Below are 17,529 nucleotides of genomic sequence, written 5' to 3'. Positions count from 1 at the left end.
TCAATCAAGTTTTATATTTTTATTTTAAATCAAATAAATTTTTATGATTAACGGTTAACTGATTACTAGTAATTAAAAAATTACCTATCATGTTTTATGTCATGTGATGTAAACGTAGAAGATGAAATGTCATGTAGTTATGTTATCATGTAATATCAAATATATCATATTATCATTTACTATGACATATTAATATGTTACGTTAGCATTACGTAATATGAAATAATAAGTAATATTTTTATTAATAATAATAATAATAATTAGTTAAATGTTAATTATTAAATTTATTTAATCAAAAATAAAAATACAACTGAATTAGATGTAGTAAAATAATAAAAAATATATTTTAAATAATTTAAATAATTCAAAAGCTTAATTCAGATATTATGTCAAGAAACTTTAATGCAAGATGGAGGAAGATAAGTGTTGGGGTGGTGGCGGAGGAAAGCAAATGGATACGGAACCATTTGAGTCTTCTCTACAATTTCGAAAATGGAGAGAAACAAAAAGAATGGCATAGAAAGTTCTATCAAGGAAAGATAAACGTACTCATGTATCGAATGGTGCATGATTTTTAAAAAAAAAAATTAAAATTTTTTTAATTAAAAAAAACAAAACAAAGCAGACGTAGGAAAAAAAATAAAAAGGAATTCAGTTGGAGTATGCAGGGCCGGTAGTTTAATGCAAAATCGTGTCCTCCTAATATAAATATATATATATATATATATATTTATATACGTGGCCATAGCAATGTCAAATGGCTCATTGACCCAGAAGTCATTCACTGCTTTCAAATTGTCAAAGCTATGGATGTCAATCACTTCATCCCCTTTCATTTCTCTTACCCTTTCTTGGTACATTTAAAGCTAAGATTAATTTAATTTAATTCGAGGAAAGATATGGACAACTGCCATGGAGATTGACCTTAGACCAAAGCATCCTTTCATTCATACTGCTACAGCTCTTCTCCTTGCTTCAATAATTGCCTTGTAATTTGCCAATTGACTCCACATCCACACAAAAATTATCATTCGTTTCTAGATACGTATATTTAAGTTTAATATAGATCACATCTAGTTCCTCACGTTTTCAATTTATACACTTAATTAACACAATATATATGTAATATTTTAATATTTGATTTTTTTGTCATCAATTATTATAAAAAAAATTTATAAAAGATAAACTAAAATAAAATATTTTTTTTCTTAATTTCCATGTCATGTTAAACTTGGATCAAAATTATGCATGGGATTGAAGAGTATATATATTATAAGTTTTAAATTTATAAATTATATGTAAGAATTACATACGTTCAATCAAGTTTTTATTTTTTATTATATTTAATAAAATTTTTACATTTTCATTTTGTGTCAATCAATATGATTAACAATTTAATTAATTATTTTTAATCAAAATATCATTTATTATTTTATATCATTTGATAACATAAAGGTATAATCACATTACATTTCAACTATGTGTTTTATATTGCTAACAAAGGGATTAGTGAGACGTTTAAGTGAGATTTAAACACGTGTGCAACCAAGAGGTTATTTATTAGTACCAAGTGTAAGTAACAGTTACACACGTCTCAAAATTAAAAAGCCCAGCACAAGACAGTTGTGTAACTTTTGTCTTAAAAATTTTTGCAGTCATGAATTTAGGTCTTAGCTTGCATAGGTCCCACTTTGCAGCAGTTGCCTAATAAGTAATTATCCCTCGCTTTCAATTTACTTTGGGCCAACTCTACACCATATCCCCATCAGCTAACCACCACCTGCCCAACCATCACTAATTAACCAAACTCTTTCAATGCTCTCTTCCTCTCTTCTACCTCATACAATAAATACTGTTATGCTTCCCCCCCGGACCCCTACTTTCCATTTCTGAGCCTTTCCTTCTTCTTCTTGTTGTTGGCATTGTAGAACAACTTTCTATCAACCATGGCATCACCTGACAATGCAAGGGCAGTTTGTGTAATGGATGCCTCCGGCCACCTTGGCTCCGCCCTTGTGCACTTGCTCTTGCATAGAGGCTACACTGTCCATGCTGCAGTCCAACACCATGGTTAGCTTCTCCTCCCGCTCTTTTATCTCCTTCACCTTTTTTCATTCTACCAATGGGATCGACACTTCCTTACTGTTAAAAATTTTGAGTACCTGCATCATCTTATAGTATACATATTTACTCCATTAATGGATAAACTTGTGGGAGCTTGGATTTAATAGTTTGAAATTTCTATCGTAATCTAAGTGAAATAATTAAAATTAAACGGTTTTTTTTTTTACAAATATTGTGTTCTTTTTGTTGATAATATGCAGGTGAATTCCAATCATTTGGGGGACTGCCATGCAGTAATGAAAAATTAAAGGTTTTCCATGCAGACCTCTTTGACTACCACAGCATAACAAATGCACTGGAGGGGTGTTGCGGCTTGTTTTACTGCTTTGAGCCTCCCTCTGACCACTCCACCTATGATGTATGTTCTACTTAAATTCTTTCATTTCAATCTTTTCTCAATTGATGGGAGTCATTGAACCCTCTCTATTGTTGATATAGTTAACATAATTAAACTTGTAAGATATATGTTTGTACTAATTTTGTAAGAGTTCCCAAAATTAAGAAGTGGTTTTCCTAATTCCAAGCAAGTATGCATGCCCTACAAAGGGTCAATGCATATGCACGGTGAAACACTGTTTTCATAATCAAGTCATATATGTACCTAATCCTTTTTACAGTGCCTAATAATTAATTATCCGTCCTTTTTTACTTTTTCCATCTTTTGGATTAAGCACTTGTAGTTGGCATGGTTATAACAAAGTACATACAGCTGGAAACATCAATTTAAAAGAAAGAAATGAAGACACAAGCATGTGGCTTTGTTGGGTGCAGGAATTTATGGCAGAAGTTGAGGTGAGAGCTGCACACAACGTGCTGGAAGCATGTGCTCGAACAGATACAGTGGAAAAGGTCGTTTTCACTTCCTCTGTAACAGCTGTGATATGGAATGAAGTTCGCAACACGTCTTCCACTGATCTCGACGAAAGGAATTGGAGTGACATCAATTTTTGCAAGAAGTTTAAGGTACTAAACGACCCTTTGCTTGGAAATACAAGTTAATCTCAGTACTACGAGTTATCAGAAATTAAGATTTAGTTATGTTATAGTTCTTGGATATATGGATTGATTCTTGACATTTTTGAGCAGTTATGGCATGCATTATCAAAGACACTAGCGGAGAAGTCAGCCTGGGCACTGGCAATGGACCGAGGCATAAACATGGTGACCATAAATGCAGGACTGTTGATGACTCCTGATCTAACCATCACAAATCCCTATCTAAAGGGAGCAGCTGAGATGTATGCGGATGGTGTATTTGTTACCGTGGATCTCAGGTTCATTGCGGATGCTCACATTTCTGTGTTCGAAGACATCTCAGCCTATGGGCGATATCTGTGCTTCAACCATGCAATCAATTGCAGCCATGATGCTGACAAGCTTGCTCACATGCTATTACCATCCTCTCATTCTTCACCTCCTCAAAGGTTAGTAAACTAGATTTTGTTTTCTCAAGATTTGGCTACAATTCTTAGCTGTTGGCATAACTTTAAAAAAGCATAAGATCAGATATAAGCATGTTCCCTATAATACTAGATCATACTTTAGATTTGTATACATACATTCGTCTAGAGGCATATTATAATACTGCTCAGATAATGATCAAGATTAAAGAATACTGCATGAAAGGGTTTCATTATTTTTTGGTAAATGAATAACTTCTTCAATTCTTTGTTTATTTATTCATTTATATATTTTCTGCCTGCAGTTCGAACGATAAAATAATCTACCAACAGAGAATAAGCAATAAGAAGCTGAACAACATGATGATGGAGTATGAGAATGAACAACTTGTGACTAATTGATGGCAGGCTACTGTCTATTATTTTCCAGAAGTTTTTTGTATGTTTTAGGATCATCTAATCATATCCTCCAACTCATATTCTTTTAAGAAAGATAGCTACCATTTTTTTTTCAAAGAAGTTCGCTTATAGAATATGTTTAGTAGACTTCAGGAATCTGAATTATATCTCCAACTGGAAGTTCCAGAAAGAGAATTTATTATATGCTATCATTATTCATTCAGCATATCGGCCTGCAAAGATAAAATTGACCTTGTATCTCAAAGCTGTATTCAAAGTACGTCTGTCCTGTATTGAAATTTGTTGTTATATAGCCAAATTCTATTTATGAACTTGGTAGTTACATCTCAACAGAAACGGAACTAGCCACCATTTGATATAACTTGTTGCAGAAATCTGCAGTCTGATCTAATTCTAAGAAATTTTGTAATCCAGCAATCTAATAAACTAGCTTTTTTTTTATTAGTATATAATCAAAATAACTGACCTTGGAGAATAATCTTTGATCTGATCAGTACAGCATCGGCAAGGATATAATTAATACATCAGCTTCTGCTGTGACCATTCAGCAACATGCCAACAACTTATTAGATGCTACAAGTATTTAATTATGCCATTGAAGCAATTGAGAAACTCAACATTAAAAGGCTATTAGAAGAATGAGTGAGCACTGGAGAAGATGTGAAAGCATGAAATGGAAGTTGAATGCAGGAACAGGAAACCAATGCTGAGAAAGCTAGCAGGAGCTAGTTGACTGAGATTGTATCAAGGACTAATCAAGTTACAAAAGAACGAATAAAACCTAGAAAATAAACAGAGGAAAAAAAAGATAAATTTTGACATGGATAATTTGCTGTATAGCTGAAGCTCTTCATCATCAATCTTTCCTGATATCTTGTTCAACATCCATTTCATACGAAGGATGTCTGCAATTTAGTTTCAACAACATAATAGCAGAACAGTGATTGTTAAAAACATACCACGTTTACACCTCTGCCAATTCGGTACTCTGCTATTTGCAATGGAGAGAGTAATAGAAGGGAAAAACCAAACAAACTGCCACGAATCATTAGTAAGGTGTTGTCATAACGATCAACAGAATCCATGCTGACGCAGCATAAGCTAACCATGAAGCTCCTGCAATAATCTAAAGCAGGAAAGAAAATGCATATCATTTCACTTTACGTGAGGATTGCTGGCTGGAACCACCACTAACATAATATCAGGTCCAATTACTTTCTGCTTTTTCTTCAATACTAGTAACTAATGGGAAAATGTTATAAAAGATAATTTTATTATCTAACCAAATTGCCACGAGCATAAAACATTTCGTATCTATTTCTTCCTCAGCACAGTAATATTCACATCCACTTCTTTTAGGATCTGTTCCCTGTAAAAGTAGCTCACTGAATCCCCACTATAACATATGCATCTAACCTACATGAACAAAAATTTGATGCATTTATGGAACTGGTTTCGTCAACAATCTGATTCATTAATAAACGAAGATGACATATATAATCTTCATGACAGATACATCCTTAGGCACTTAGAGACATAGATGTGATAGAAGAAAGCTTGAACTTGCGGACTTTGGTAGAATTTTGAGGCTGGTATATGACCTCAGTACTTGATCTTACAGTTACTTCCTTCCACTCAGAAGCTGAAGCTCCTTCACTTCGATAATCTCGAGGAGAGTACAAAACCTGGAGCTTCGAATGGGCTGCATCACCAAGGAAATTGAGTAGAGAGACAAGAAGATTATACAGAAATATGACCATGCAGCTAAACCAGCAGATGTCTATGAACAATATGTGTGATATCTTTGCTATTATCTTCTAGTAACTCCATATTTAACCAGAAACTAAGTTTTCAAATGTCTATGATTTTGAAAAAGCAGAGAATGTGGTGCAGTGATCGTTGGAATTCAACTCCAGCACCTAGTTCTCAATTCTTAAATCCATTTTCTCCTTGTATTACCTATAACTTCCACAATCCCATTTATCATATCCCCTGAAAAATGAAGCTTTTGCTTAAGAAATTTTAGATCCCCATCCATCAACTATCTCAACAGTAGTATTCATATTGACTTTCAGTGTAGGGTGAGAGCACTTTTTTTATATATAATCATTTCCAACATTAGTTCTACAGGTATTTTACCATCTTCTGTATCACAATCTTCTTGTTTACTGGTATTATCTCAAGAACTGGACGAGCATATCTAAAAACAAACATTAAGTATTATCACTGCATCAATATCCAAATGCAGTAATTAATTTGATATTAAGCCCACTAATGCATGTCCAGAGATGACAATTATCATACATACCCAGCGAATCACTATAAATGACTTTATGGAAGAATTTTCTAAGATTTTAAAATCCCAAAAGAAAAGATATTCTTAAATAAGCAAAGAAGACTACAATAAACACAGAGTACAATAAAACTGTGGGGATTACCTAATCCAAACATGCTAGTCTTCTGGATGATAAGGCGACTAACTTTCGATCTCTTGATATTTCTCAAAGCCAAAGTATCCTCTTGCTTCCCTTTAAATTCCAGAAATTCGCCAAGAACATATTTGTTACCTTTAAGCTCCAGTCTGCAGAAATCATGGATAAAGTCAAGTTTTTTCCAAGTTAAAATTACCTATTAATGCCCAAAAGAATCATGAAGTGTACTCATGTAACCCAATATTAATCTTCATCTATGACTGGAGCCAGGATAGCTTAATTCCTACTTAATCACCAATGCATGATTTAAATTTTCTTCTGTTAGATATTCTTTTAAGTAACATTTTTATTTAACAAGAGTCTAACAGAACAAGTAATTTTTGCAAATTACAATTAATTCAGTAAAAAGCAAAGAAAACAAGGTGAAACTAAGCAAAGAAAACAAGGTGAAACTATGTAACATAATTTCAGTCTCATATGGTAAGATACATTCAGTACTGCTTATCATCAAGGTGAAACAACCACCCCCCTCCCCCACATCTTTTGTGAATGAACAAGTAATACAAACATCAAAAGGGCAATCCAATATAAAAATGTAGTTAAAGAGATAGGTTGCCAATCTAACAAGTCCAACAACAACTTTTATTAATTTCTGGGAGTTAATTGTAGTTCCAACTTCAAATCCTAGAAATTTTAGGGTCTTACGATATATCATAAGCTTATGCACCCAAAATAGTGTCTTTTCATGCAGGGGAGTTATTGTAGTTCCAACTTCCAAATCCTAGAAATTTTAGGGTCCTATGCAGATAACCAACACTATCGACCAAAATGACATGATATGCATAAGAAGCATAATCCTATGTGAAAAAAGTTAATGTCAAAGTTATTGCCACATGTAGTAACAAACCTGTCCCACATGGGAGCTGTGCTGAGGATAAAGTTAAGTTGCTGATGGAAAGATTCCTGCATCTCCTTCTTCCCACCACGAAAGGCACCCTTAATCCATCCAGAAAACATACTTTTTGGTTCTGGTTTTAATTGCACCCATTGATCATAAGTAATAACCTCAGATGGAAAAGTGTTATAAATGGTACTGCAACAGAAAATTATTCAGTAAATACTCTTACAAAAAATTTTAAAATTAAAGAATAAAAAAAAGATAAAATTATTCAGTACATACCGGAATTTTGGATTGGGAATTACAACTTTGTAAGAAAAATATCCTTCTGGTAAAGCAACACCCCTTTGTTCAAGATATGACTCTAGGACGGAAGCTTGTTTTTTAGCCTCTGCAACCTGGAATGACAGATATTTTATGATCATTTTCACACTCTAAAGTTAGAATGCTTTTCCTCATCACTTCGCAGTAAAAAAGTAGTTCTTCATATTCATAGTAAAGCTTTGAAACGTTTGAGCTTCAACAACAGCATGTAAAAATTCATAATTGCTAAAAGCCATTTCTAAACTAGACATTGTCTCTCCCCCACAACAGCCATAGAACATCAAGCAGTTACTATCATTTGTCGAGGTGCTTGTTATTAGAAAGATGTTTGAGAACACAGAGAAGAGGGAGAAATTGGTAAAGCTAATACTGCTCATTGACACTAAAAACACAACCCATCTAGCAAAGCTTTTAAGGCAACATACAGGCATCCTCATCCTATTAAACATGCAAAAAACAAGAGTTGCTGAAGAAGCAGACATTTGAATGTGGTGACTTACAGGATCAGGATGACGCTCTGCCCTGTGGCTACCGACACCTTCACAAGCCCAGCTACCATCCTCACTTATAGAAACAAACCCTGCTAAATTCTTGACAGAAATAACTGCCGCCTCTCTGCACAAATGCATTAAAATTAAAAAAGCCGGAGAAAAGGAACATCATAGGAAAACTCTAATAATTACATAATCCTGTCCTTGCTACCAATAAAATGGAGATATAAAAAAAAGAACCTTAAACTTGTAAAAATCTCATTCTCAATCAAATTGTCATCTTAGTATACAGCTTAAAAAGCCAATTTAAAGCTTCTTTATATAATACTAATAGATAATTGAACATATTCTAAGCATATGAAATGGCACTTGCAAAGCAGAAATAATTTACCCTTTAGTAACAAGAACCATATCGATATTCTGTCGAGAACCAGTGTCAGCATCCGGAATGTGAAGCCCCACATACACTTTTCCACCATAAAGCTTTTCAAGTCTACAATGAAAGTGCACCAAAAGAAACAATCAATAGAGGAGTGGCAGATTGGAGTCTCCACCACAAGCCATATAGAACGGTCACTTAGAAAATCCAAGGAATATTAAATGGAATGATCAATCTCAACACAATATGCTGTTTTAAGTTTAACATAAATGTTTGATCAATAAAAAAATTTTAAAATATAATGTAACTCTGGTCCCAAGTAAAATAAAAAAATCAACTAAGGATCCATTTGGTCGTTGCTTTCACTACTTTTTACCATTTTTAACCTAGGTGATGGATCAAATTTACCAGCCATCTTCAAACAAGCGCAATTTTAGCACCTTACCGCTTAATTTGGTTAAAAATGATCAAAAGTTAGAATATTCTTTTATTTTTCTGGCGAAATATTCTTTGTCCTTAACTTTTGACCAACTTTGAACCAAATTAAAACATTAGGGATAATATCTGAAGACCAAAAATGAGTGATAAATTGGATTATCACTCTAAGTAAAGTGTCAAATTTTAACCTTGACCCTTTATTTTTACGCTGCTTTTTCCCACTAAAAAACGAACATACATCGCACATCAAACATAAATGTTCTAACAGTAAAATTAAATGATTAATTTTTAACTCTTCATATTTAAAAGCATTCTTGTCTTGCCTTTTCGCCTTCAAAATTTCAAAAAAGAGAATAACAATAGCACCAACCCAAAGAAGCCTAAATTAACACTTTTCTTTCCATTGCAAAAGAAATCAAAAGGAGTTAAAAAGTCTTTGCAAAATTCTATTTTTCCAAGAAACCAAACAAACTTTAAGAATCCAATGTTTATACAATCAAGCTCACTCGATATCAAGCTCTACTAAAATTAAGAAATTTTTACTCTTTTTTGGGCATTTTATTAAAAGTTCTAAATTAGAAAAAAAAAAAAGGATAGAACAAGTTTAAATTATAGAAGCAGTACCTATTGGCGACGGAGAAAATAGCATTAGAATCAGAGGTTTCGACCTCTAAAACATCGTCATCGTAGAAGAAGCGCCGGAACAACCGGTAAACGATGAGTCCACAGATGATCTCCACCCACATGATGCAGTATTTATTTCTGATTTCGCCGGAAAATATATAAATTGAATTGAAGACGGAATTGGAAGAGAACAATTACAGGATCTTTTTTCTTCTTTTAATTTCTTACAAATTTTGAAGTACTGGGATTTTAATTTTGTTTTGTGCGCGTGGAGTGGGTAAAAGCGGTGTCGTGCTGACGATCGCGTGTCCTTGTTAGCCGTGACGAGTGACCGACTGACCAGAGCAGCTTAACGCCTTAACCACTAAGCAAGAACGAGAAGAACGGCGTTAAGCTACTACGGCCCATTAAGAAAGGTGTGTGATTTGGGCAGCCACAGCAAGTTGTAAGGCCCGGCTTGGTTTGTAGAACAACCTATTATCCTAGTTCGGCCTACCTAGTTAAAGGGGCTGAGGTCCAGCATTTCTTAAGATGTTCATGTTTATATATATATGTAAAACTTGAATTTGTGACAAAAAAATTATATTCAGTGTTGGTATATAAAAATTTAAGAAATTCTCCATAAAAAAGGCAATTTTGACAAGCAATGAGCAATGATTAGGGATAATTGATGAATTCTCGTTTCGGCTCAAGTCTTTTCAATGATTTTTTTTATTGACACTAATTTTAAATACACAAATCTTATAATTTATAATATAACTTATTCCCTTATGATTGAGAAGATTGAATAATTTATCTATTATTAATTTATTTTTAAAAGCAAAAAAAATATTTACTTTAAAACTACAATGTCAATTTATTATGAAAAGTAATGGGCATTTTTATTATTTTTTAGCAAAGGAAAGAATCCTCTCCACATGCAACGTATCACCAGCTAGCATTAAATGGCACAAGCTTGGCATGCTTTTTGCCTAAAGTATTTAAGCCCAAGGTCTTTAGATTCAACATTCAATGGCATCTGCCCCTATCTTTTGACCGTTTGGACCCCCCTTCTACTTCTCTATTCTTTTTGTGGGCTAGGGTCGGATGGAACACCGAATCATTGGAAAATGGGAAAAAGAAGAAAACCATTGCCCATTGGACAGCTCAAATTATGTTGTCCCCCGCACATGACATAGCAGCTTCACAAGTCAAATATTTACCATTGGGGTAAATAATCCTGCTCTAAACTTGGTGCATGTATTTTTCTTGGGATGCTGGTAAATTAAGAGCTAATATGATCCCTAGGAACTCTCAAGCTTTTAAGGAAGAAACAAAGACCTTGTATGCACTCATTAGATCACGTTTTTCTTCTCTTGATTATGTATATTTTACCATCTTTTCCATTAAGTTGTATTACAGACACCAACAATGATGATGTCAACACCCTTGTTTCATGGATGGAGAAAGCATGCCCCTTTGGATGTGGAACAATCATTACTCTGTTTGAATTAGCTACCTTAAAACAACCAATATTGGAGCCATTTGCAGTTCCCGTACATTGGTAAGTGGCGAAAACAGAGTTATACTGTGCTCATCCTTCCCTGGCATAATGGAATTTCCCTAGCATAATGGAAGGTTTCATGTTTGATTCACAGAGAGCTAACCAGTAAAATACCTTTCATTAATGTCACATTAACCCTTATTTCTCATTTATCCACTCCTGGATGCTATATTCTGCTTAATCCACATGAAATAGGAAGGCATTTCTATCACCAGAAACTGTTGGTCACCTAAACGTGAAAACCTTCACTAAAAAGAGTGGGTATTTCCTCAGAAAACTGAAGTTTCAACTTTCAGTGAACAACATAGCAAAGAATCATTCTGCAACATTTACATCTTTCCTGATGCAGAAGACAACTGAGAGCATGATATGGTATGATTCAATTTATATCACAATCTGGTCAAGGTAAATTAATAATCATGCACAATCCTGTAAATAGCAATTGCAATTTAAACATGACATATAAAACTAAGTTTCGCAATGATGAATGCGTAACACATAGTTTCCTCGTAAAACATAAAGAAAGCACATTGAAATACAACTTAGTCACCACTCTTTTTCATGAATTTTAGATATGAAGAACAAGCAAAAAAAATTTAAGAATTATCTCCATCACATACAAGATCCTATCCAACATGGAGAATCAAATTTAAAAATTTTAAAAGAGGAAAAAAATTACAAAACTAAACATGATACAAGCCTCTTCGATTTTAAACCTATTGAGAACATTAGAAGCAAAACAAATGAAGCAAACACATCAGATGCAAGATATTATCCAATATACCTGCCTGCTGGTAGGGCTAAGTCATGACATGGGCTGCCTTCATTATCTACTTATGGTTGCTACTTCCCTTCTTCTTGAGTAGGCTTCCAAATTTACGGAGCAAAGGCTTCTTCTTTTTGTGTTGCTGTTGCTTTGATGGTGAGTTTCCCCCGCCATCAATGCTTTCTGTCAAACCATTTATCTGATCAAAGCCTTCACTACCCTCCACCTTTGACTCCACTTCCTCCTCAAAGAATTCTTGCTCAGGTTCTCTTTCCGGTGAAAATTCTTTCTTTTCAATTTTGCAGCTCTCCCACATTTTAAACTCAACTTCAACTGAATCATCCTCTTTTCCTTTTGACTCATCTTCTTTCAATTTTCCATTCACATTCTCCACTTTGGCGCCATCTGTTTGAAGAGCTTCATCTTTTGAGACATCATTTACCTCCAAAGAATTTTCCTTTTTGGGCTCCTCGGGTTGTTCTGATGGGAGCTCTAACTTGGGCTTCTCTTCACTTCCATGTCCATTCTCTTCAGAAAATTCAACCACCTTAGGCAGCAAATCATAGTCCTTCTCACTGTCAGTTAGCTCACCATTTTCCTCACTTTGCCTTTTCATTGTAGCTTCTTCTAACAACTTAGACAATTCCTCCATTTTCTTAAGAGATGCAGCTTCTCTAGCTCGGAGTTCCTCGTTTTCTTGAATGACACCCTGCAATTCAGTTTCTTTATCCAACAAACTCTCCTTCAATTTCATGCTCTCAGTCTTGACCTCCTTTAGGGCTTCTTGCAGATAAATCACCTCAGATTCAACTTCTTTTAGGCTCTCCTTCAACTCAGCTTCTTCCTCCTTAGATGCACAAGCTTCTTCCTCAGTTTGTTTCAGCAAATTTACCAGCCTATTAATTTCTTTTTCCAGAGAAGAATTTTCTTCTTCCGATTCTTTTACACAATTTACAAGATGCAATTCTTTTTGTTCCCACTCAGTCTTGGAATTCTGGTATTCATTCTTGGACTGTTCAATGGTATTTGTAAGAAGATCAATCCCATTTTTTGCATCATCAAGCATGGTTTCATACTTCTCATTTGTTGCTTTCAGGACCAATCGTAGATCCTCTATCTGGGTCTCATAATTTTCATGCTCTGTTTCACTGGACAACAGCTTCTCCTTAGCCTCCCTAGCTTCTGCAGAAACTTCATGTAAGGCTGAAGCTAAGCTTTCCATGGCTTTCTTGCTCTTCTCTTCCTCATCCCTAGAATTTTCCAACTCATTAATGAGTTTGTTTTTCTCTTCTAAAAGAGTTTGAACACTGGAAGCTGCAAGCTTCTCATTATTTAAAGCTTGGGTCTTTTCTTCCTTCACTGTTTCTAACTCAGACTTCAGAGATTCAACCAATTTTGCCACTTCAGCAGTTTCTTCCTTAGCCAATTTAATATGATGTTCTGATTCTTCAAGATCCCCTCTTTGTCTACCAATTGTCATTTCCAATAATCCCACTTTCTCTTTAAGAGCAGCAATTTCAGATTCTGCATCATGCAATGAATCATTGTTGCTCTCTAATTGCTTCATAACTGAGTCCAGAGATTCTGATGCAGATCTTTCCAACTTCTTTGCTTCCTCAATCTGCATTTCTAATTCTTCAACCCTACTTTTCCATTCCTCTACTACGTTGTGTGCATAAGATTCAGCCATCCTCGCAGCTTCTAGATCAACGTTAAGTTGTTCAATGAAGGCCTCTTTCTCCATCATCAACTTCTCCTCATGGGTCTTTGCTTTCTCAAGTTCTTGTTTCAATGACTCTATCTCTGCCTTAAGCCTTAACACCTCCTTGTTTTCATTAGCCTCTGTTTCACACTTCGAATCAAGCAAGGACTTCAACCGAACCAATTCGGCTGAAAGAATCTCCACCTTCTCTGCATGGATTTCAGCAATCTTAGTTGCATCATCAGCATGGCTCAGTGCTTGGTTCTTTGCATCACAAGTCATAGCTAGTTCCTGCTTCACCCTTTGAAGCTCCTGAGTAGTAGAGAGAAGAGCAGCCACATCCAAAGCATGCTGGTTCCTCACAGATTCAATTTCTTTCTCCCATTCTTCATCTTTCTTCTGAGCAGCCTCAATTCCAGCCTGTTCCAACTCAACAGCCCGGAACTTCTCAATCTCAGAGCTCTCTTCAGCTCGCTTTTGTGCAACCAAAGCCTCTCTAAGCTTTTCATTTGCCTCTTCAGCTGCTTTCTGTGCTTCTTTCAGTTCATCAATTGCTTGTGCCTTCTCTTTCTCAATCAATGATATTTGCTCCTTTGCTTTCTTTAAGTCCTCCTGTACCGCATTCAATTGAGCCTGCAATTCTGATCCCTTACCCAACCGTGTTTGTGGTTTCTGAAAATCAAATCAATCAATAATGTAAATGAAATCCCATTAGTTTCCACAATTGAAAAAATAGATGCATGTTTGATTCTCTTTCCAAAAACCAGTTTTCCTCTCCAAACATCAAAGGATACAAAATGTTATAGAGAACACATTTCTATTACAGTTTATTTCTCCTAAAAGTCAAAAGTAAAACTTCTTTTCATAAAATTACTCAAAAATACAACACATTATCCAAAAGCATCAAGAATAAGCTTCCCGTGCTCCAGCATCCTCTTAAATGGAATACTATATTGATGAATCCCTTTTAATCTTTAATTTTTTTGCAAGCCAGAAAATTACTTCCTGTACCCAAAAAATGTGCAAGATCAAATGCAGTAATATTTCACAGCCATTACTAAAAGACTTACTTCAGGCGGTGTGGCAACCTTTGGTGATCTACGATCGATTGTAGGCTTTGAGTTAAGGGATGATCGCGGGGATCGTTCAACTGAGTGGCGAGTAGTCTGCAAGGGAGAGGGTGAATCAGGTTCTGATTTAGCCAGTCCCCTGCTTACTTTACTTGCCACTCTAGGTGTAGCTGGTGAAGCCTTGCTAGGAGTTTCAGATAAAGCAGATCTGTTTAAATGTTCAAAGTGTCATATGTTAATCGTTAAGACCAAAGTCCCATTATTTTAAACACACAAAGCAAAGCATATAAACAAAATTCATGTGGAATCCATATTAAAGATGGATCTATGCTAAATATTCCAACTATTTTACACATAATTTAACAAAATCAAATTAGTCTATCAAATTTATACATGTATACATATGCATTTTAAATAACACATTTGGAAATTTGAGAGAAATAATCTTAAGATAATAGGCAAACCCATGAAGCAAAGGAACTAAAGGAAAACACTCAAAAAAAAAAAAAAAAAGAGGTCAGGATTATGAATATAGTAAAATTAAGTTAAACCCTTTTGAAAAAGAAAATCAAGGAACTAAATTGACTAAAAAAGGTAAGAACTTGAGTGCAAAAAAAAAGAGTAGAGTGGCAAAGTAACAGAGAGAGAGATTGAGTGTTTAAATTTCAAAATAGAAGAAAAAAACACAACCCCCAAGAACAAAACCATCATAAAGCAGATCCAACATAGTCCCAGAATTTAAGATTAAAAATATCAAATAAAAAGGAAAACAAAAACCGAAACAAGCAGTCCAACAAAGAAAAAAAAAATAACCCAAGTTAGATCTACTCTAAAATTAAAGAATTAAGGAAGAAAACTTGAAATTTTAGAGAGAAACAGAAAAAAAAAGAAAGTTAGTGTAACTTACTTGGATTTAGCAGACATGTTGATAATGAGAAGAAGCAGATAGCTGAAGAAGTTGTTACTTTAACAAGGAAAGAGAAAGAGAGGAACTTGGAGAAAGCTGCTGCTAGCTAAAATGCTGACATTTTAGAAGAAGAGAATGAGAAATGTAATGTTAAATATAACCGATGAACTCTTTTTTCTTTAGCTATCAAGATCAGAAAGAGAGGGAGAAATGGTTCTTTTCCTTGTTTTTCTACAATCCCATGATAAGATTTAACAAGAAAGAAGAAGAACAAGGTGAAGAAAGAAGAAAATTTAATCAAACCAAATTATTTTGGTTGGTATTCCTTGTCTCCAGAGTGCCCACAACAACATAAAGAACACCAACACAGCACATACCTTGAAACTGTTATGTCTTTTTTTTTTTTTTTACTTCTTTTACTTTGTTTCTTTTTAGGTGTGAGGAGATGTTAGGAAGTTACAGAAATAGCCCTTGGCTGTTTCTTTGGACTGTCAAAGATGTAGGTTACTTTTTCAGAGGCAGAGACTTGAAAAATACTAGCTGCCAATCCCTACCCCTGCTTTTCAGGAAAAAGAAGAGAGTTAAGAGGGGAGACTGGGTCACGCTCATGGTGGTTTCAATGGAATGTAGTATGTGCCCACCCTACTTTGAATTTCTACTCTGTTTTACCTTCTATTTTTTTGAATGTTTTACAAAAAGAAAAAGAACCCAATAATCCAATGAAAAATACGAGTTAAAAAGTTACATGATGCAATAAATATAAAGTGCAACAGTCCATATGTATTTTAAATGGCATTTGATTAAATAAAGTTCCTTGTATTTACCTTAATTAAATTCTTTAAAATCGAAGCATATCAAGTATTATTGAAATATTTGTTTAATATTAATTAAGGTCATAAGATAAGAATTGATATAACCCCTTTGTTTCTTTATTCATCTCATTCCTGGTAGCCAGATTCCACCCAATATTTTTTAAATAAAAGAAGTAATCTATAATAGAACTATCATAGTTGTTGAAAAAGAAGGGATATGGTTATATTAGCCAAAAAAAGGAATATAATTTACAAAAAGAAAAAGAAAAAACACATTTTGTCATGATAATTTGATAGAATAATTGCCCTAGCTTGCTAAAGATGGTTTATTTATTTTAATTAGAAGAATCTAGGTTGTACAATAAAAAAAAATAAAGTAATGTTCCATTTAAACAAAGAGATAGTATTGAACTACCAAAATCATTAATGAGTGAAATATGGCTTAAATAAAAGAAATTTGATGAAATCATTTGGCTTGCTTTGGTTTTTCTTGGATGAAAATGAAATGCCACTACTCCCTTAAAGCCTAAGAAATTAACATCAAAATCTTCCCTCATGTCTTGTAAGGACAAAGCTAGTCATTTTCATATAAAGAAGGGGTTCTATATTTAAGTTGATTTGTCCATCTACCACTCAAATATAACTTTAATCCACTAACAACCTCTCCCTACTTAAGTTTAATATGGTTTGCATTAAGCTAATTAAACCTTTTGTCGGCTAAATAAAAAGGGAATTTAAAATATTCATTGTATTATGACTAAATAAAATGATACAAAACACTCTTAATAAGACGTTTCAACTATTAGAATTTATGATTTTAATTTATGTACAATTTAAAAGTCTCGAGTTGAAATTTTATATTATGATTAAAAAAATTATTCCTCATCTATAAATAATTCAGTATCATACCTTTTAAAAAAGAAAAGGAGATTAAACATATGAGATAAAACAAGTAGAAATGGTGTCATTTCAATGGAGTGGTTGACACTAGTATCCAAATTATCACTTAAAAGGTAGCACTTTGTAAAGAGAGAAAAAACAAATACAGGATAAGATGTGCTCACTAACTTGAAAAAGTCAATTCAACAATCTGCTAATCATGATTTGATTTAATGGCAACTCTACTAAACACATATTATGGGATGAAAATCTTCAAAATTAAATCTTAACAAATAGCAACCTTTTTCTTGTAAACGATA

At 34.0% G+C, this 17,529-nt stretch overlaps 3 protein-coding genes across 3 annotated transcripts; 1 reads left to right on the top strand and 2 right to left on the bottom strand.

Annotated features, from left to right (window-relative positions):
• Positions 1,828-4,255, top strand: LOC18599562 (cinnamoyl-CoA reductase 2). The gene is made up of 5 exons (XM_007029578.2): positions 1,828-2,070; positions 2,325-2,482; positions 2,896-3,087; positions 3,211-3,548; positions 3,830-4,255. Exons 1-5 carry the CDS (start codon positions 1,947-1,949, stop codon positions 3,924-3,926), a joined length of 909 nt encoding a protein of 302 aa, XP_007029640.2. The 5' UTR covers positions 1,828-1,946; the 3' UTR covers positions 3,927-4,255.
• Positions 4,652-9,908, bottom strand: LOC18599563. The gene is made up of 7 exons (XM_018121745.1): positions 9,531-9,908; positions 8,481-8,582; positions 8,099-8,213; positions 7,557-7,672; positions 7,284-7,469; positions 6,383-6,525; positions 4,652-5,646 (listed from the first exon to the last, which is right to left on the bottom strand). Exons 1-7 carry the CDS (start codon positions 9,650-9,652, stop codon positions 5,465-5,467), a joined length of 966 nt encoding a protein of 321 aa, XP_017977234.1. The 5' UTR covers positions 9,653-9,908; the 3' UTR covers positions 4,652-5,464.
• On the bottom strand, positions 11,553-15,935 carry LOC18599564 (WEB family protein At3g02930, chloroplastic). The gene is made up of 3 exons (XM_007029583.2): positions 15,519-15,935; positions 14,612-14,819; positions 11,553-14,213 (listed from the first exon to the last, which is right to left on the bottom strand). The coding sequence occupies exons 1-3, from the start codon at positions 15,533-15,535 to the stop codon at positions 11,904-11,906; spliced, it is 2,535 nt and encodes an 844-aa protein (XP_007029645.2). The 5' UTR covers positions 15,536-15,935; the 3' UTR covers positions 11,553-11,903.

This window comes from Theobroma cacao, chromosome 5, assembly GCF_000208745.1.
Source record: "Theobroma cacao cultivar B97-61/B2 chromosome 5, Criollo_cocoa_genome_V2, whole genome shotgun sequence".
NCBI classification, from domain to species: domain Eukaryota; kingdom Viridiplantae; phylum Streptophyta; class Magnoliopsida; order Malvales; family Malvaceae; genus Theobroma; species Theobroma cacao.
Note: the sequence above shows the minus strand (reverse complement) of the source record. Positions and strands in the feature narration are given on the sequence as shown.